Source organism: Amblyomma maculatum, chromosome 1 (genome assembly GCF_055883805.1).
Source record: "Amblyomma maculatum isolate TAMU_Amacu chromosome 1, ASM5588380v1, whole genome shotgun sequence".
NCBI lineage: Eukaryota > Metazoa > Arthropoda > Arachnida > Ixodida > Ixodidae > Amblyomma > Amblyomma maculatum.
Genome location: NC_139344.1, coordinates 246,518,664 through 246,539,245, shown reverse-complemented (window position 1 = coordinate 246,539,245; position 20,582 = coordinate 246,518,664). Strand labels below are relative to the sequence as shown.

Below are 20,582 nucleotides of genomic sequence, written 5' to 3'. Positions count from 1 at the left end.
CACGTTTCGATAAACTCTCCAGGAGGTATAACGGTATAACCCGGTGTGATTATTAACAGCATAATGCAACAATGTAGGGGATTATTTTTAACCACGTACAAAATTGTATTTCAAGAACTACGACATATGAAAGGCACTGAACAAGGATAGAGGGGGAGCCTTAGTTCACAAGCTGAGCCAACGTTTCAACAAGAGGACTTGTCTTCGTCTGGGCAGCGCGATCATCATTGGCAGGGGTTTAAATACGCTTTTGCTTCCGAAGAAAAACTATGGAAGGGGGGGGGGGGGGGGTGAAAGTAGGTCAAGGAGTGAAAAAATGTTCTTTGGGTGTGTATTTCTCAGCAATTGGAACCGGTGACCCCTAGGCCTGAAAAATAAAATAAAAAGCGGCAGTTGCAGCAGCAGGAAAAACTACAATGCTGAGTCAGCACCTAAGAATACAGATTGCAGGGGGACAAAGAACCAGAATAACAACAGGTCAACTGAACGACACCTGCCACAACCTGAAGAAAAGGGTTCAGGGGCCAACTAAAGTAGGAAGTGATAAGAGGGAAACATGCTTGGGAAACCATGTGCAGCGTACATGCTGTTGCGGAGGGGGGATAAACTGTAAGCGTGCTGGGATTGTATGCTACATGGGTATGTATTCCGGACTAGTTATGTGCTCAAGATATTTATTCCTGCCAATTCCAATGTTCTAAATTTACGGATTAGATATATGCCTCTCCATATTTTCTGTCTCGAAGATTTAAAGCCTGACTGGAGAACAAATTTTTTCAAACTTATGGTCTTTCCGATTGAAATGCTGGGAAACTGCTTTCGGGAGGTTTTTGCCCGTGTCTGCCGGATGACCGTCAGGCAGCCAATAGCCATAGAGCAGAAGCAGGCCCAGTTCAGGTGTCCACAAAGCTGCGACAGATTTGAGTCTTTCCTTTCCTGTGAACCAATTATTATTCTGTATGCTCTTTTCCGCCAGCTGTTTTACACATTGTTTTGACGCATACTGTCTTCTCGTGTGCTGTTCTTTCTGCAGAAGTAAGCGACGAATGTCCGAGCTGCCTCCAATCCGGCTGTGCCTTGACGAAGTGCCGCAAGTACACACAGCTGCATTGCAGAGGAACAAGTCTCCACCTCTGCAGGAGTGCGCTTTGGCGGTCAGCACGCCGTACCACAGAGTGGTTTTCTGTGCTGGTAGCTCTAGTGTTGGGGCGCTATAGCACATCAAGCATAATCATAAGTGTGGCGAAATTGGGATTGGGCATTCCAGCATAGCACTGAAAGGTGCCACCGCTTAAAATTGTCAAATTTTATTACATTACGGGACCGCAGAAATTCTTCGAATTATTGGTTTTACTGTATCAGCTTGAGGCAGCTTACTTTTCTCGTTTAGTCTTGCTTAATCCCCTTATAAAATGCCTTAAAAGAAAATGGCATAAACGAAGACACCGCCATACATGTGGCGAAACTGCCATCAGCAGCGCTGCCTGCTACAAGCAAGGGTGGTTGTCCTTACATGCAGTAGATGCCACATTTGTTTTCATTTTATTTGAAACTGCTTAGTACTCTCAATAATACCTTTAACACAATCTGTGCTTCTTGGTTAACCTCATGCACAATATTGCCCTGCATGCAGACTAGGCAACATTGATGAAGTGGTAGTCATCATGTGCATAGAAGTGTGTAGTTTCTATAACTATATATTGTGTTCGTGATGTCAGGGTTTGCAGACACCATTTACGATTGTGCAAATGGACTACCATATGAAAGAAGTTTTAAAATGTCCCGTTTCTCAGTGTCACAGCCAGGTATTTAGAAAATCTTCTGATTGACGTCAGAAAAAAATTGTTGAAAAAGTTAGTAGACTGTCCCTTTGAGCTGCACTCCATCCAAATGTACAATGCTTCATCTACAAATGGCTAAAATGCCTGATCCCTCAATACACATGTGCGACATTAACAATATTAGTGAATGTGTCCCCAACAAACATTTATTATCCAATTCTGCATTATTTTACAAAGTGATAGTATATTCAGCAAGCATAGAAACACATTCATTCAAGACAGAGGAGAGGGAAGAGACTCTTCAGTCATAGAGCCACAATTACACTCCAAATGAACATTATTTGCCAAGCTACAAGGACGGCCAATGAGAGCCACACTTAATGTTGGCTACATGTACAAAATAGAGCTGCTGTCTCAAGCAATATGAAGGCGATGGGTGAAGAAACCACCCAACATGAATGAAACTGCAAAATCACTTTTGACGGAAAAGTGACTTTGCAGAGGGCAAAACTAGCGCAATTTTCCTCACGTGCTGACGCCAGTGGGAAGGGAATTTCGAGCCAGATTGGATGCCAACTAATTAATCACCCTGTAGTCATTCCAGACTACCCAGTAACTTTGGCTTACACTTGCCTGTCAGCACAAGAGGGTGGCATGGACACTGTAGTGAATAAGCACATTTTCTCCATTCATCTGTGCACACGAAACCATGGAGAAATGAGAGGGTCAATCCCTGATTGTAGCAGCAGAAGGCAACTACTGAGCAAAGGGCATCAGATTGGTTTCACAAATGCTCTGCAAATAGCCAGTACATTCGCGGATAGGAAAAACCCTGCAGCTGCATGTGATTGCACTCCTGCTTACCATCACAAAGCCAAAATGAACATGATTTCAGTGCAAAGACTAAAACTATCCGAACAATGCTGTTAGGACACACTTCAAACATATACCCATGCCCAAGGAAAAAAAAAAAAAAAAAAATCACTGGCTCAAACAGTGCCGTTTAGAATAGAAACGAGTCAGTGTATGAGTAATTGACAATTCTGGGAACTAGGGCCAATGTCTAAAAAAAGTGTAAAAGGAGGGGCCGTTGCAAGACTGAGCCACTCCATAGAATGTCGCAGTTGAAGAACAAAAGTCTACAGATCCAAATGGCACACAGCCAAAGAGCTTTCATATCAGCTAAAACAAAAACTGATATGTATTCACTGACTACAAATATTTGCTGCGGCTTGCCTGCGAAAAAAATAAAATTATCAGCTTGTATTTCGTGTCACAATGTGACTAAGATAATGTACCTTAGTCTTTCATATATATATACAACGGGACAAAGAAAGAAGAGGAGGCCCTCACAACGCCTAAATGACAGGGAACTGCGGCGAAAAAGCAGCCACATTACATCAGTTTCACTCCTCAAAGCCTCCAAGCAAACTCCACTTCACTGGTGCTCAACAGCTCATTGTCAAAATAAGACCCTTATTAGTACCTTGTGCGTGCAAAGTACACTACTAGGTTTACCCCCTTGACAACACCTTCAGTGACTGCACTGACCTGACTACAAATGTCAGTCAATTACATTATTTGGGTCATCTAAAAAGTTGCTGTAAAGAGCAGTATAACAAAACCACGTATACTAAACCATCATCTCAATATAGTCAACATCGTCACCTCAATACTCTGTACAAAGCCATGTATAATAATCCAGGCTGCTTCATTCCTCCGTGATGCTTCGCAACGTCCAGCATTTTTCATATACGCATGCAATGATTTCACTGACCATAAAATTAAGAAAAAGAAGTAAAATAGTGTGACTACAATTCACATCGAATGCCTAGTACTTGAAAAAGATCCAAAAACGTAGCACAATTTCTACACTACATCATCAAACTGAACACTGCAAGAAAATAAATGTGCCAAATGCTGCACTTCAATGTAACAAGCAATAAAAGTACCCAAAAAGAAAGTACGCACAAGTATTGCACAACATATATGTCATGGCCCAAATTAAACAGTTTGAAACCAGACATTCCAAAAAGATTCCTTTGAACATGAACCAATATGGTCAGAGGGAATGAAGCAAGGACATGCATTCAAGTGCATTTAGCCAAAATCACACCATTTGCATCACAGCACCTGTAGGCAGTAGTTAACATGAAAAATAAGTCTAAACAGCAACCTAAAAAATGAATTTTTTTTTTTTTTACCTTTTCATTTTCAGTGTAACAGGTCAGTAATTAAATCTTTTAAACAAAGAAAAAATGTACACGGCACCAGGAAATTTTTACTGCCCAAAACGATCCTTCTCACTCCCCAGGCCCTAGAAAAATGCAGTGGTGACCACTAGCCAAACTGTACAGTTGTGTGCTCCATTAGTTCCACTACAGTTCATCCTTCAGTATAGTGTATCGTTGTCGGGATGGAGCCAAGTTCTTGAATGTTGATTCTGGTGGATCAGTGCTCTGCAAAGCAGTAGATGCTCAATTAGACAACATTTTGAAAAACAAATTTATCCCTTTTAGGCAATCATTTTGCGATATACTTCAGCATAAGCACCACTAATGCACAAACATTTAAGAACATAAGCAAAAAGACAGCTGCTCCTGAGTAACGTAGCAGGCAAAATTTTGCAAAGAGCCGTTTAAAGAAGCAATACATTAGAAAAATTTGCTGCACAATACCAAATATTCCAATATAAGAAAGAAACTGAAAATAAATTTTAGGAATTTCTCATAGTCTAGACCTTCCTTTGCCACTGAAATACTCATTTCCTGCAAATCAACCTGAACCAATTTGTGCACAAGAAGAAGCCTTACCTGTGGTTCTCTTAAATGCACTAAAGTACACTGCACTCCTACCAGGCCGCTTCTACAAGAGTTTCAATAAGCCTGCTACATTCACCTGCCATGAATGCTGGGAATTTTTGAAGTGTCCAGTTTATAAAGTAATAAACTTGCAACACATGACATCTAGCATGTCCATTCCCTGCTTCAATAATTTAGTAGGCTTATATCAAAAAGATTCAATACCTACTTTTACTACAATGGAGTTACAATGTCGCAGTAGCAAACTTGCAAAATCTAAATTTACAACCGAGGGTGTAAATAAAATCTGCCTCTTTTTGTGACAGTACAATTTTGTCTTCCAAGTGTGAAATAGAAATATGCAAGCTGATGCCGTAGCTGACTAATAATTACATTCATACATACCATGCATAGCAAAACAAAAATCCATATATATTCAGAGGGTCATCAAAACCCTAGCAAAGTTTGCGAGCTATACCAAGCTTGCTAAGTTGTTCTCTATGTTAGAAATGGCAGCTTAAAATGAAACCAAGCAGGATCAAGCAAAACCATGAAATTCTGTTAGGCTAGTTGGCAGTTATTCATGGTAATTATAGGTCTTTTTCACGCTCATTTACCATGAATGTTGAATGGCTTTGCGATTTGGAAGATTACAGCAAGCGCAGTAAAACCTCAGATACTTTTTTTCCAATAAGCAGACAAAAACATATTTTCCGGGAAAATGTATAATCCGAACTGCATGATTTTGAAAAATTTAACTCCATGATGAGGCACAAAGGCATTTAGAATTGACACTTTCACAGCATAAAGTGTAGATTGACATTTATAGACATCACGTATGCACAACTCAATTTTAGCTCTCGCAGATCTCAGTCTGTATTTGCATTGTCCTAAGCGCTGAAGAGATTTAGTAAGAAATCCGGTTCATAGACAGCAATGACGAGCCAGAATCGCTTTCTTGATTGTTTCTGGATGCTTTGCCTCCGTACACTATTGACATGTTGAGAAGCTATCGCAATTGTTTACAGTCGCCGCGTTTTTGCTCTGCGCGTTTTCCAGGCCCGGCTTGCTCGTATGCAAGCGAATAGTTATCAAATGTTTCCTCCCTATGCCCCTAAGGCACCACAAAGAAGCCATTGCGTTTCTCCACACGAAGGCATGCTTCCACGGGAACGGGCGCCTCGTATGTTGGCTCATTGGCTTTATTTGATGCTTCGCCCTGTTGCACCTAGACACTTCAGGAAAACAACTGTGGTGGGTGAGCGCCGCTGATCATTTTTCACGTCACGAGCACTCGTTAGCCCAAGGGCTTTTGAATGCAATACATGTTATAAGACCACAATCTGTAGAAATTTCGAACGTAGTAACTGGGAAATCGTGTTATCCAGGAACGTATTAGCCGGGAGAAAAAGAAAGTAACTCTATGGGAGATATTTTACTGCCTGCGATTTTCAGCGTATGAAACGGGAAGGCGTAGTATGAGCCGGGAACGGTATCGCCGAGGTTCTACAGTACATGTTTCTGCTTATGGACACAAAAGCATACATGCTCTTCGCAATATTTCATGAACTGCACTTCCTGACACAGCTGCCAAAGGAAATTATTCCTAGAGATGTAAGTATAATTTTGCAGAGAGAAGATCATATGCTACAAAAGTTGACCAGACTGGTGAAACAGCCTAAAATAGCCATTCTGCTGCATGGGCAAGTGACAAACTTATTTTGACTTTTGATACTTATTAATTTCAGGCACCATTTTGCTTTGTGGAGAGTACACTGTTCTAGATAACTCAACTTTTTAATGCAAATGCGTCAAAGGCCTCAGTCGAGAAAATCTGGCATTGTTGGCCCAGTGAGCAAAAAATCATGGGCACAACACTGGCAGGTGGCACTGCTGTATACTGATTGGTCAGCGGGTTGTGCAATTTCACGAGACCATAAGGCATGGTAGGAGCTCACAACTCAGGCGTCTGCTTTCAGATGGGTGAGTGAGATGGAAACCCTAGCCTGCCAGGACCCTTGGGCAATAAGTAAGTAAGCCGTGCTACTCCTATCGGCCACACAGGCACGTATGTGTGACTTGATTGAGGAGGGCTCTATAGATGTCTATGTCGGGTGGTCTTTCACATAACTGCGCAGCTTATGACTGTACGCTAATGAATATGTGCAAGATAAGAGAGGCACAAATTAAGGGATTGTGATTAAGCGAGCAGCAAACTCGTGTAAGTGAATGAGGATATGCAAGGAGAATAGAGATAACAAATGTGGCATTTCGCAACTTTTATTTCAAGTTTCCATTCCCTGGATATTACAGGGTTGATAATGTACAGTGCACTGCAGTAAGCTACCTTACACAGCCATAACGCATATTATACTGGCAGTATCTGGATTAGTTTAGATTACACAACCATCATCGTGTGTTGAAAGTGCATCAAGGTAGGTCTATTGCACTTAATCTTCACAGAAATATTCCCAGGAGCATGAGGTTGATGCTAAACAACCACTAAATCTGTATACATAAAGTACTTATTAACAATATTAAATGCTCAAAGTAGTTTGTGAACCTAAGCAGACCCCCCCCCCCCCCCCCTCCCCTTCCTTTCCTCATTTCACACACACAAAAAACCAATTGGAAAAAACTATGCATGTGATTCTAAGCATTGCTCACTCAGCCATTGAGCCTGAGTCCTGACAATGCCGTGTTACGATCTTCAGCTTCTAAATCCGGCCAAGAGCAACTGTAATAACTCTATCAGCGTGTTACGTTATCACGTGGACATTTAATCAGCGGCCATTCGGCAGAGCTTTGTTTGGTGTCAGCTACCCGACTGCCATAACGGAAGTTCAAATGAGTTTGAAAGTGGTTTGGTTTATAGGGTTTAGACCCAAGCTATGAGAGACGCTGCGGTGGAGGGCTCTGGAAATTTCAACCCCCTGGGGTTCTTTAACGTGCACTGAAATTGCACAGCACATGGGCACCTTGCTTCTCGCCTCCATCAAAAAGCAGCCACCGTGGCCGGGATTCGATCCTGCATACCTGGGTACAGTAGTTGAGCACCTTAACCACCATGCCCTTGCGGAAGGGGCGGAATGAGTTTGAAGAGGGCTGCCATAGTTTGTAGTTGCAGCGAATTGTAACTGTGCGTGTCAAAGATGTTTGCCAAGTTTGTGATTGGACAGCACGTGATTGGTTATATAGAGATTTGACTGTATAACTGAGGTTTTGAGTGCATCATCCCAAAGAGGGATTCGTCGAGCCCATGTGAGTTCATCGCAAAATACAGATCCCTGCATAAAGGTGGGGTGAATAACCAGGGTTCCACTGTATGCATGTCACAATGCGTGCCTCATTTCCCCACCCTTGCCTACTCAGAATGAAGGTACAGTGAAACCTCGTTATAACGAACAGTTAAAAAATTGGAAAATAGTTCGCTCTATCCATAATTCGTAATATAAAATTTCGTAGAAAATACATGCAAGAGCAGCAAAATTCAATCAGAGAAGGCACAGCAACTCTGAGGGTGCCTACTTGGATCACGTCCATTTATTTACACGCAAAGAACTGCGTTATCGCGGCCTGCTTTTTTGTGTTGATCGCGTTCCGTATCGCGGCCTGTTCCACAGTTTGCAAACACTCAACAAGGGCAAACCCACTGCTCTCAATAGCACTGCAGTGGCGGCGCAGTAAATCCAATGCAGCAAGCGCTTCTTGTGAAGTCGGAATGTTCTCATCGTCTCCAGGGTCAGCCTGAGCTTCTTTTGCGGGATGTTCAGAAACTTCCACAGTGATTTTGGCGTCCGTTAGTACAGCCGTGGTCGCCGCGATGTCGTCGTCGCCTACAAAGCCCTCTAGAGTCATTGTTGTGGGCATGTCACCAACAAAATGCGAAAAATCGCCTCATCGAGCTCGCGGAGCTCTGCTTCGTCGGAATCGTCCCCATCGTCACTTGATGCACGGGTCTCTGCTGGAACAAAACCTGCGTGCCGAAAGCAGTTGGCAATCGTTTCGCCTTTCACGCTGTCCCATGCCGCTCGATCTTCAAGTCCTGCTTCATAAGAAGCTTCACGAGAAGATTTTCAATCAATCTCCTCTTGTAAACTGCCTTGAAGACCTTGATTTTATCTTGAGCTTGGTCTTTAACGTCAGTGCTGCTTTTTTTCACGTTCACCGCCATCACAGCACTACGCACACCCGCGCATCACACTCGACACGACGACCGACGGCAGCCTCCGCCGAACGCTACGACGGCCACGCCGCGACGCCGCTGCTAACACTAAAACGAAAAAACGCGAAAGACGCAAAAACCAAAAAGGCAAAAGCAACATTCAATCGCGCCGCTGCTGCCGCTGCTGAAGCAGTGCTGTCAGCGATTGTGAGATGCGAACGATTTTTCATGGCCTCCGAGATTACCTCCGCGAGCACAAACAGGCGCGCGGAGGTGATCTCGGAGGACATGGATTATTTTGGCTGTCAACTCCCAATGCCGTCGTGGCATCTGTGGCGCTGTCAGCGCCCGCGAGGTAGTCCTGAACATTTGCTGCGCTGCACAACACACATGTAGTGCAACGAAGCCTACCTCCTGCTATTAAAGTGAGGTAGTGCTTGGCGTCGCGAAGTTCGTAATATCCGTTTTATGCCGAACCGCGTTCGCTATGGGAAGTTAAAGATACATGTGTTTGACAAAAATATTTCGGAAGAGTTCGATATATTCAATAATTCGTTATATGCGTGTTCGTTATATCGAGGTTTGACTGTATTGCTCACTACAACTTCCACGTAGTAACCAAATTCCAAGGTACCCTTTGGGATGCGTGTGGTACAAAAATGCAGCGTTTAAGCTCATCAGTAATACTGATTACCTTCACTGAAATCCTTAAACTTGTGGTTCTGGTACAGTTCTTCCAGAAGCAATGAAGTGGTCAAATTTTAACTGTGCCTTTAAGAGGTTATGATGTTCTATCCCAGCACGCAATCATTTCATCTAGTGAGTGAACAGGCTACAAGGCTGCCTTACAAACATCACTATAGCACCTATCTGCCTTTACAGGTTTGACCACATTTTGCAAAGTAAAATTTTTGTTGGCACATACCTGAGATTCAGTTTCAGCACCTCCTACTGTGGGATCTGGGCCATAATGGAATTCACGATGAAGTTTTCCAGAGTACAGGTCATCTACAAAAGCTTTAAGTTTTCCAGGGATTCTGCAAATGACCAAAACAGATGGACCAGTTCAAGGTTTTTCATTTCATTTCATTTATTTTTCCCTTAAAGGCCCGAGGGCATTACATAAGGGGGAGCAAGCTCAATATACAATGCGAAGAAGAACAGGAAAACATTGAAACAAGAAAACAGAAACTAGAGAAAGAATGCATGGGTTAAACAAAAGAATATGAAAAACAAAAATAATAATATAGATGCTGAAAAGGTTATACAAATCTATATACATAATATGCATGAAGTAAAAAAAAAAAGTTTGGTCATAGAACCCCTGACGATGGTTTTCACAATGCTCGTAAAGCTGAATTATAACGAGTCTAATCATATTTTACATTCACATCCACATTGCAATTGCATTCTAGCCTCGCTGGAGCTTGCTGTTCAGGACAGCCCCAGTTCATGTATACACCTACACATTGGCAACAGGATGAAAAGTGAATGGTTGAACTGAAACAAAACCTCCTTTTTAAGACTCAAGGAAGTGGAAAAACAAAGAAGTTATTGAAATGCCAAAATGCCAAATGGCACCCAAAACTGCCAAGAACTGCTTGTGCGAAAGTAATATTTATTAGGCAAAAACGACATTTTCACAGTTCAGTCATTAGCTTTAATTTGTGCACACTATGGGGAGTGTGAGAAACAGAACTGCTTCATAATGGTAAGGGCCCCTCTAGAGCTTGTAAGGGCCCCTCTAGAGCGCACTAGAGCTTGTTCGTATGTGGTGTCACAAGCAAGGAGGCGTCATGATATAAAGAGCGAAAATCACTACAGCACAGAGTTTAGGCTTAGGAGAATGGCAACATCATACAGATGGATGTGAGGGAAGTGCACACTGGGGCTGAAGCAGCAAGATTCCTTTAAAAGATATATACCATAAAAAACCTGCGTATAATATGTACCTGCATATAACACGAGGTGATATTTCTTAAGGGGAGACGCGGGTCGAAAAACGGCGATTTTCAGTAAAAAAGTCATTTTTGTGATTTTGACTGTTTCAGCAGCACTGATCCTTCCTCTTTAATATATAAAAAAATCAGAGCCGAAAACAGTCGCGAAATCATTTAAAAAGTCTGTTAAAGCACGCAAGGTGGCTAAAGAAGGGGCAGATACGACCCATGTTCAAGCGCGTGACGCGTCAAATCGCGGCGTCGCACGCCACTGAAATTTTGCAAGGCGGCAGGCCTACGCTTTTTCTCCCTAAAGCTGGCTTTGCCGCTTCACAAACCCCCAGCAAGTAACAAAAAAAAAAAAGTTTCGCCGCCCAAACCTAGCATTTTCACTGGCCATTTAAATCACGTGGTGCGATTTCGACCACGCCATTGGCTGTCAGTGTGGGAAGCGGCCATAGCTCGTCTGCTCTTCATGCGACGCGTAGCTCGCTGTCACGCTTGCCCGCTAGTTTTCTTTCGGCGTGTTTTCAAAATTTCATGCATCTTCGTGCTCGTCGCTGCGATAGAATCCGAGAAGAAACGTGACTTTCGGTGTCGAAAGTACCGATCAAACCACGCGTTCAAGGGAAGTCACCGGCAAAGTGAAACGGCGTGCAGTGGAGACGTCCGCGGAAGCTAGGCCTAACCTCGGCGGAGGCGACACTTTTGACAGCTCGAAGCCGGCTGGGCACTGAAGTTTCAGTGACAGCTTAGACGATTTCGTCAGTGCATTGGATAAGAAGATAAGGATCTTCGAGCGTTGAGGAGACCTAGTACGGCGAGTGCCTTTATCGGCGAGATCGGTGCCGCGAACGCACTGGCGAGCGAGCAGCATGTCGGGAGCGCGGACGCTGCTAACTTTCCGTTCGCGAGTTGGCCAAGAAGTGAAAAGGACTCTCGTCGTTTCTAGAGCTGCGTTGCAGCAGTGTAGCGTGTGCCATGTCCGTTGTGTCGTAGTCGTGCGCGGTGTGCAGCTCCGGTGGACGACGCCCTTCAGCCAGCCCGAGGGAGAGTTTTGCCGTGAACGTCAATGCAGGGGTTGCGGCGCTCGTTATTGGTGCTGGATACAATAACTTTCCCGATTTTGTGTGGTTCTTGGTTTGCCGAAACAAGTGCACCATAAGGAGTTTAATGCCATAACAAAAAATGTGCACCTTGTGGTTACAAAGCAGTGGCTGACAGAAGCAAGGTCTCAGCATCACTAAATAGCCAAGAAAGCACGCCTTGAGAATGCTGCTCACAATGTCACTGTGGGAGCATCATATGATGCTGGTGAATTCTAAAACTGTGCACTGTATCATAATACCCTGGCCTGCATTGTGTGCAATTTTCATGCAGATAGTGCTGCTACAACAGCAATAAACAGCTTTTGTATCTTTAAATCGCATTTTTCTCGAATTCGTATTTTGGGCCGAATATGAGTTTTGTGCACAATATTTTATGTCGTTATTTTAGTTCAATCAACACCAAATTTGGCATGCATAATCTTTAGGATGTGTAGAATGCAAGTATCTAGGTTTAAATGCAATCAGCAGTATTTTTGGGCATGCAAATTTAAAAAATTATCTGGTGCTAGCCACTAAAAACAAGGCACCAGATATAAAATTGTCTCAAAACATTGCATGCCAAGGGAATGTTGCTATGTTGCTTATTTGCACTCAGTGTAGTGTTGGGGACAAGAAGAACTAGTTGGCTCTGCCCTACCATGCTTGCTGCTGTGTACAGCAGCTGCACAAACATGCATTGTTTTTCACTTATGCATGGCATTTAGAATATGAAAACATTAAGCTATTTTAAAACTAAAAGCATATTTAGAAAGAGGAGATCAATCTCTATAAGTGGTGCAATTTTCATTCACCTAGCATCAATATTAAGAAAAAAATGTTTTCGAGTAGCATCTCCCCTTAATAGCAAAAGCAAAAATATATATATAATACAGTAAAGCCTCGTTACAAGAGACACTCAAGGGACCCAAAAAAGATGTCTCTTGTAACTAAAAATTCTAAAAGCAATGTGTTGATCAGTTTACTGCACATCAGCATGTAAATGCATTCACACGCATTAACAGGAAATTGTTCAGGAAAGCTTAAAGATGTTATTCAATAATATATATGTATTTTTGTGAGTGCAGAGTGCACTCCTTCCCAAATTCTGGAGGTAAAGCTCTTCACTTTGCAAGCCTTCCTGTTGCTCTAATACCTTTGAAGCATTCTTACATACTCGTCACCATCAGATGCTGACACTTTTCCTCTGAAATGTCCTCGTAGTCATCCTCTGTGGAACATGTGCCATTTACTTGCGCGAGAATTGCACAGCCTGTAAGCTCTTCGGGAGCACACAAGATCCACATCTGCAGATACAAATTCCTCAAAAGATTCTGGTACCTCAGCAGTCTCTTGGATGCTCGCCCAAGCTTCATCTTCAAGGAAGCTTTCCACAGTATTGATATATGGGCCCTCTTACATCATGTCACCATATTTAATGCCTGCTTGTCTGAAACGGTTTTACACAGCTTCATTTCTCAGGCCATTGCAGACACCTGAAATCACCTGAACAGCAAACTTCGCATCAATTTATTGTACAGTCTTACTGCCTGTCGAGCAACAGGCGTTCTACCAACCTTGTTTTGTACAGCAACTTGACAGAGTGCATAATGCCTTTGTCTGTTAGTTGAAGGTGGGGTGTGGAGTTTGGAGGAAAAAATAGCTTTGGTGGCTTTGAGCACGAGAACTTTGGTGCTGCAAGTATTTATTTGCACTACACTTTGCAGTTGTCCCACTTATCATACGCGCTCCGCGCTCCACGCTTTCATGTTCAATGCAACCCCCGCACCAGCAGTTGAATAGTGCCACGAACCTTCATTTGCCAATGCTAGTTCGCTCCCCTTCTCGCGCTAACATGCCTGATTGGAGAATTTCACGCACCGCGAGGAGAAGAGCACCTTCACATTCGCCCCGGCAATCGCGGAAGCCATACGGTTCTCCGGCTGTTCTAAAACCAGTAGGTCACTTCCAGCTTGGACGCAAGATGCCAGCGCATGAGCTGACGGCCTTCATGCGCCATGCTCGGGCCTGTTCACATCTAGCACCACACACAGGCGAGCGGTGCATGTGCTCCAGTTCTCAGATTGTTTCCGCGATCATTGCCATCCGGCACGTATATCGTCTGCCGACGGTTCCTTGCTAGAGACACCTTTCTGCACCTTTAAACGCGTTCAGTATCCTGCATTTCTCAAAAGCATGATCAACGCGCTCCTTGAGAATACTGGTCAAGAGTCCGCGATTCAGCTGTAGGGCATGGCCAGCATAGCTGGAGAGGCCCACGAAAGACCCGTGTGAGGTGTGTTCAGCAAGCTTCCGGTCGCGTGTGCGTCGCGGGTCCCATGGTCGCGAGGATAGCGGTGCCAGCATGGTGAAACCGAAACCATCAAAGCAGTCAGCCGACACCACCGCTAGAACGAGTGCAGAACTACGTTTGGCCAAAAATAATGCAAAAATAACTGTAAAAAATTTCCCAACATTCAATAGTGTGACCATAAATTGCAAAAAGTGGGTGTCCAAAATAAGTGATGGCTCTCTCTCTCTCTATTATTGGCTAAGTATTGAGCAGCACAGAAGCCAATATATTTCGCAAGTAGTACCAGGCATACTTTAAAGAGAAAAAAAATGTTTTAAAAAAATATACGTGGGTGCTCAATCATTTTAGGAAGTTTTTTTAGTGGCATTTCGGAAAACAGAGACCTCTTACTGGCATTTGCTTTTGCACCTTCACTACTTTTTTGGGGGTTTTTGGGCTCTACATTCGCCCCCTGAGATGATGATGATCATGATGAGAATGCTTAGTAACACCACTCTGTGTTCCCCCAAAAAAAGTCTTACTATCCTGCATCAAGTAGCACACCGGCCCGTGATGCTTAGCGCGCCCATGGCAACCGAAGTGCAGCACCCCCAGCTTTCCCTCTAGGTGAGAGTAAGAAACTATGGCGGAAGTAGAGTCACAAATGCCTGCAAGCAAGGTGGGCATGAGCACTTGGCCGAGAAACCGTGGTCTGCTTTCAGATTTTAGTTTTTATTATGTGGTGCAAACTGCTCGAGTGCTCTACACAAGGGCGATGCAGAGAGCAGATGCAGAATTCTGAGAATGGATGTTTGCCATACTTTGGTAACGTTTTCAGAAAGTTAATGACTTACAGGAATTACTCAAATTCACCCCCTAATTTAAAAATTAGCTAACCATTTTTGCAAATGTAACAGCAACTTTTTTTTTTTTAAGTTACATTTTCACATCAGTGCATACTTCTAGAAGTCCCGAACGCCACACACACTGATAAATGCAGATACAATGAAGTCCAGATAATTCAACCTGTCGGTGTGGTGCTGGCCAATGCCCATATAAAGCTATGGAATCAGAGGTGCACTAATTCAGGCGTTACTGTCTTGTACCGGTTAATTCAAATGAGCTCGCGAAGGGAGGCTGTATCCAGTTATGGCGCCGTTTCGGCCGCTGATTGGCCCTGCTACGAGTTTCCCTTGCTTCTATCTGCGTCATTCTTACAGTGCAGTCAAACTGCTCTAGCCATGTCATTTTCACAACTTGCAGTGAAGCCTCCTCAATAGTGATGCAGCCGATGGTGAGGGGGCACCACTACCAACACGTAGCGCCGTGAAGGATGCTAGAAGGGCCCTTACTATTTTGGAGAGGTTCATTGTTGCCCTGCTCTCCTCCCAAAACCTATTACCCAAACTTTCACCAATTAAATTTACCGTAATGTAAACACTTGACCGGTTTTTGGAAATCATTCGACAACCAAAGTTTTGGGTGATAACACTTTTTCCAGTCGCTTTAAGCTCAAAATAATGAGCTTTTACTGCAATCACCCCTTGCAGCTACTTACTTGAGGTGAGAGAAGTCCGGGAAGCGGTACATGTGTCTGAAGCTGTCAATGGCAATCAGTGGCAGGTCCTTAACTGTCTTTCCCAAGTGCTGCAGGGGGTGGGCAAATTTGACTCCATCCGCAATGAGAGGGTTGATGGTATCTGCAGAAGCCAGAGCAACAAACAAGTTAAAGCCAGAAAGTATAAAGGCCCACCTTGCCAGCTGAAAATATTAAAGCAAAATCAAACTAAGCTCCTGCTTTGGATATGGTCCTCTGAACTCACTCAGCCTCTAGTGTCGATATCACTCCACCCCAGCCACTAGGAAAGGGGTGCTAGTTGCGAAAGCAAGCTTGCAATGTCACATAGTACTAGTACTACTACCGATATCAAATTTGATGTCCACCAGAAATCTAAACAGAAATTTGCAAAGGGCAATGCTTCCCATGACAAAGAATACATGCACACACTAGTATATATACTAGTACCTCCTTAGGGTCGCGTGGGGGGCTTGCTTTCTTATCAACAATACAAGCAGCAAGCTACAGCATAACAAAAGACAAAGTCGCATAAATGGAAATGGTGATGGCAATGCAGCCACCCTACCAGGTGATCTCAAATTTGGAGCTCCTTAGGTGGGAATTCGAGATGCTTCAGACAGTGTGCTAGAAGCATTGCCTCACAACAGTGATGTTCTATTGGAATGAGGTTTCATCAAAAAACACCATGAAAGACACATAACTTACCGTGGAAGCCTTCAAAGAGGGTCACACCTAGCTCTGCCCCAGCTCCCGTGCCCTCGCTGGGCCTTGAGCAAACTTTTTTTAATAAATTCACCTATCTTCCCTTTTTAAGGAAATAAGAACTTAGTGTATGAGAAAGTCATAGCCTACTTGCCTGCACAATGCCCTCAATAAACAGAATAGTGCCAATCAGGCCACTGATTGCTGCAGCCATATCAGGAGGACCTCCATCTTCATTCGAAGGATCATGACAAGCGATTTTCTCTAAGCCCTGTGCAGAGCACGCACAATGTGTGTGTTCTATTGTCCCATCACACCTGCAGCTAAGGCAGACAGGGCTTCCAGCCTTACCAATCAGAAAACAGCACAGGTTCAAGAAATGCAATGCACAGTCATAGACAACAACAAAGCTGCTTCATGCCTCAGTAGGCAGGGTGAAAGTTGGAGCTGTAGGCTAGGACCTAGGCAATGCAAATGAGAGGCATACAACTGCTCCAACGGGACAGAAAATTATGAAAAAGTGACTCGCTGCGATGCAACTCTGAAATCACATATACATATGCCTGGCGAAATACAGTTTTAAGATGCCATGATTGCTCAGTGGCAAACAAACTTTAAACATACCGTGCTACCCCACTAACCTCCCCACCATATCATTACAGGCAAGTATTATTGCACTTCTGAATCAAGAATAAGTGCTCATCAACTCAAATGCTTAACTTCCTCTTCCTTCGTTGACATGAATTAAAAGTTCAATTTCAGTAGCATTTACAGATTGCTTTTAACAAAAAATTTAGTATAAAATGTGGCAACTTGTTCAACAAAACATACCTTGCCTCAAAGAGTAGGCATTGCAGTTACATGACTGCTTGTATAATTTCAAGGCTGCGACTGTGTACCCATACATCATCGAAACTAATGGAGCTGGCACTTTCATCGACAAAGCGTACAGAAATGAAAATTCTGCTGTTTCTCATGGGGCACTATCATAAGCAGCAAACCGAGTTGTGAGGCCTTAATGTATAGCTTCATTGCCAGAAGTAACAAGAAAGTCCTATCTGACAATGTCTCCAAGAGAAGCAATGAACAACGTGGGCCTTCTTGTTACACTGCTCTGGTGGCTTCACTGCTAGGGCGTTCCTCCTCAAGCTTGTCACGCTTCAGATTCTTTCCCCACAGAAGTACCATCTACTGCCCTAGCTTGACTTCATGTTTGCCTTTGGTGTCTCCTTGAAGGTGATTTAATCCCAAGCAACTGTGTTGTGGTACTTACGCTTTGCTGCATTTGGGTGAACAACAAAAGAAAAGGAAACATATATAGTAAAATCTCGTTACAAGAGACATGGTTACAAGAGACACTCGGTTATAAGAGACACTTGAAAATGGTTTTGTTGGTTTTCCTATGTTTGCCATGTAAACAACAATGTATACAAGAGACATGGTTACAAGAGAGACTCCGTTACTAAGGACAACTTTTCCAGGTCCCTAAAGTAATTTTTTCACTATTTATAAGAGACACAATTAACCCAGGTACACTCATGCAATGCAGCTGACTCGTACCAACTCTTATGTGCGACAGTTTAGATTCCCTTAATTAAATTCTGTTTCATATCAGTGTCCTGTTTTGTTGCAATATGTCAGGAACCAAGAAGGAGTGCCTCCTCTTTACTGAAGAGCCAAGACGTCCCTGTCGTTTCAGTCACACAGGAATGTGATGACAGCGACTGAAACAATAAGGACATTTTGACTTTTCAGTCAAAACGAGGCACTCCTTCTTGGTTCCAGACATATTGCAACCAAACAAGACACTGATACGGAACAGAATTTAGATAAGGGAATCTAAACTGTCACACATACGAGTTGATAGGAAGGTTTGGTTACAAGAGACACCTTTTTGGGTTCCCCTGAGTGTCTCTTGTAATGAGGTCTAACTGTAATCTAACTGTAATAGGGTTTTTGCATCACACCTCGCCAGCTTCACATCCACAGCAGTCTCCCTAAAGTATGGCCTCACATTTAAGAAGAAAATCTTTTTTATGTTTAAGTAATTTAACAAATAAAATACACCTGGTTTCTAAGAATACTGACCAACAAAAAACCAAGCACAAATTACGCATAACTGAACAACACACACTCAGCACTAAAAGAAATACACATAAGAAACGTCCATACGTTTGTCATTTTTCAGCTGTTCATGAACAACTTTTGTGTAAAGTTCAGCGCTCTCCTTGTCATCAGGATGGTGGAACAGGATGAGGAATGGCAAGCCTTCTTCTGTCAGCTCCTGCACAGCCCCCAAACGAAATACAACGAAAGCTCATTAAATCAAGCTTCGTTAACCCTTTCGCTGTCAAGCGTTTCTGGCCGTGGCGAACCCCCAGTGTCAGCTTGGGTTCAGGGAACGAGTGTATCAGGGAACAAGCATACAGATTTATTTTTGATTATGATTGCTATACAAATAACATAGTCATCGGAATATGTGCATTTCAGTGTTCTGCAGGTATTGTTAATTAACATCATCATCATCAGCCTAATTATAAATTAGATAATTGAAGATAATATACGAAAAAACTTCTCGAAACTTCTTCAGAGTCCGATTCCGAGCTCGGCTCATATTTATAATGAAAAGAGCCATCGTTCCAGTCCGCAGTCGAAGGTCTCATGCGGACAGCCATCTGAAAGTAACCACGTGCACATCCAGTGGCTCACACAACGGAGAGAAATGGCACGCTGTGAAATCAAGTTGACAGAGGGAGGTGGAAAGAGGCTAAAACAACTTTCTTTGCTGCTGCTAGCCACAAACAAAGGCGTGGCAAGACAGAGCGAAAGCAGCTATCGAGTCATGTCTCAACTTATTGGAGAGGCAATGGCACGAGCCCCTGAGTGTGACGTGTCGTAGCGGACACGTCAACAGAATAAAAATTAAAACCTGCAATCCTGCGGTAGATGGCAGAACAACCCTTGAACTCGTAACCGTACGCACGCACCGCGAAACGCGCGGGCTGCATGATTGCTTAGCGCGATAGAGTAGCGCGCGCGGAGCGACTGTGCCCTCTAGCAAAGAAGGTGGTGGGGGTGGGCGCGATCGCTCCATACTCTTCAGTATATACGCACCAATGCAACGCGGGGCGAAAATAGGAACTTGTGGAAAGATATTACAGATGGCGCAGCCTGTTCAAGTGCGCCAGCTTAGAGCTCAGGCGCGAAGTTTTGAACGCACGATAGAGAATGTACCGGTACGTCGGTGAAACTGTGGAGGAAAAGCGTGAAAACGTACCGGTACGTTCGTGACAGCAAAAGGGTTAATCTGAATTTATGCATAATTCAAACAGTAAAGCCTGGTCTGTTCAAACCAAATTGAAAAAAATGTTGGTTTGGTTTGTGGGGTTTAACGTCCCAAAGCGACTCAGGCTATGAGAGATGCCGTAGTGGAGGACTCCGGAAATTTCGACCACCTGGGGTTCTTTAACGTGCACTGACATTGCACAGCACACGGGCACCTTGCTTCTTGCCTCCATCGAAAAGCGGCCGCCGAGGCCGAGATTCGATCACGCGCATTTGGGAACAGTAGTCGAGGGCCGTAACCACTGCGCCACCCCGGCGGGGCTGAAAACAATGTATAAAGCAGCCTGAAGTTCAAACATAAATTGGTTCTACCACCTATAATTCCAACTGCGTACCCAGGCCCAACCATGCGACACACCCATAAAGCTGCCTTCGCACTCCGCACATGTGAAGGGTAACAGCAGCATGAAAAGCCGGAGAGGCTCTCTCAGTGACGGCAGTGGCAACCAGCCGCGCAAATTCTTGAGATTTGCTCCAGAATGTTAAACACTTTCACTTGGTGCCATCTCGAAGGTTTCGGTAGCTGGCTGTGTTAGTCGTTACTGAAAGATGGATGATGCAACCAGCATAGACATACACAAATTAAGCACGTCACAGCAATGACAGTATTCCGAAACCATGCTGGCAAATGGAACGTGCGAAACAAACGAATAAGCACTTCCGCTGGCGTTTGCTACGTGATTGCCTTGGTTTTCCACGGATCTCCACGTCACACTGCATGAAATTATATGCAGCGGTCACCTCATCAATTCCACACAGTGCGACGTGGCTTGCGATTTAGAAATGTTGTTCACCTGCAGTAATTACCACACCAAAACACTTCAAGAAACTACTGAAACCACGTGTGAAGTCTGTTACTGAAACAAGGCATCGGGGAAAAAAAAAAAAAAG

General features: G+C 43.7%; 1 protein-coding gene across 1 annotated transcript in view; it reads right to left on the bottom strand.

The window, feature by feature from the left end:
* Window positions 1–1,965: 1,965 nt before the first annotated feature.
* ERp44 (Endoplasmic reticulum protein 44) overlaps window positions 1,966–20,582 on the bottom strand; it is a 41,381-nt gene continuing 22,764 nt past the window's right edge. The window contains exons 9-12 of the mRNA XM_084590783.1: window positions 18,519–18,630; window positions 15,624–15,765; window positions 9,673–9,784; window positions 1,966–4,240 (exon numbers count right to left, since the gene is read on the bottom strand). Coding sequence (XP_084446909.1) covers window positions 4,160–4,240; window positions 9,673–9,784; window positions 15,624–15,765; window positions 18,519–18,630 — 447 coding nt within the window. The 3' untranslated portion in view covers window positions 1,966–4,159. The remainder of the gene's footprint in view (window positions 4,241–9,672; window positions 9,785–15,623; window positions 15,766–18,518; window positions 18,631–20,582) is intronic.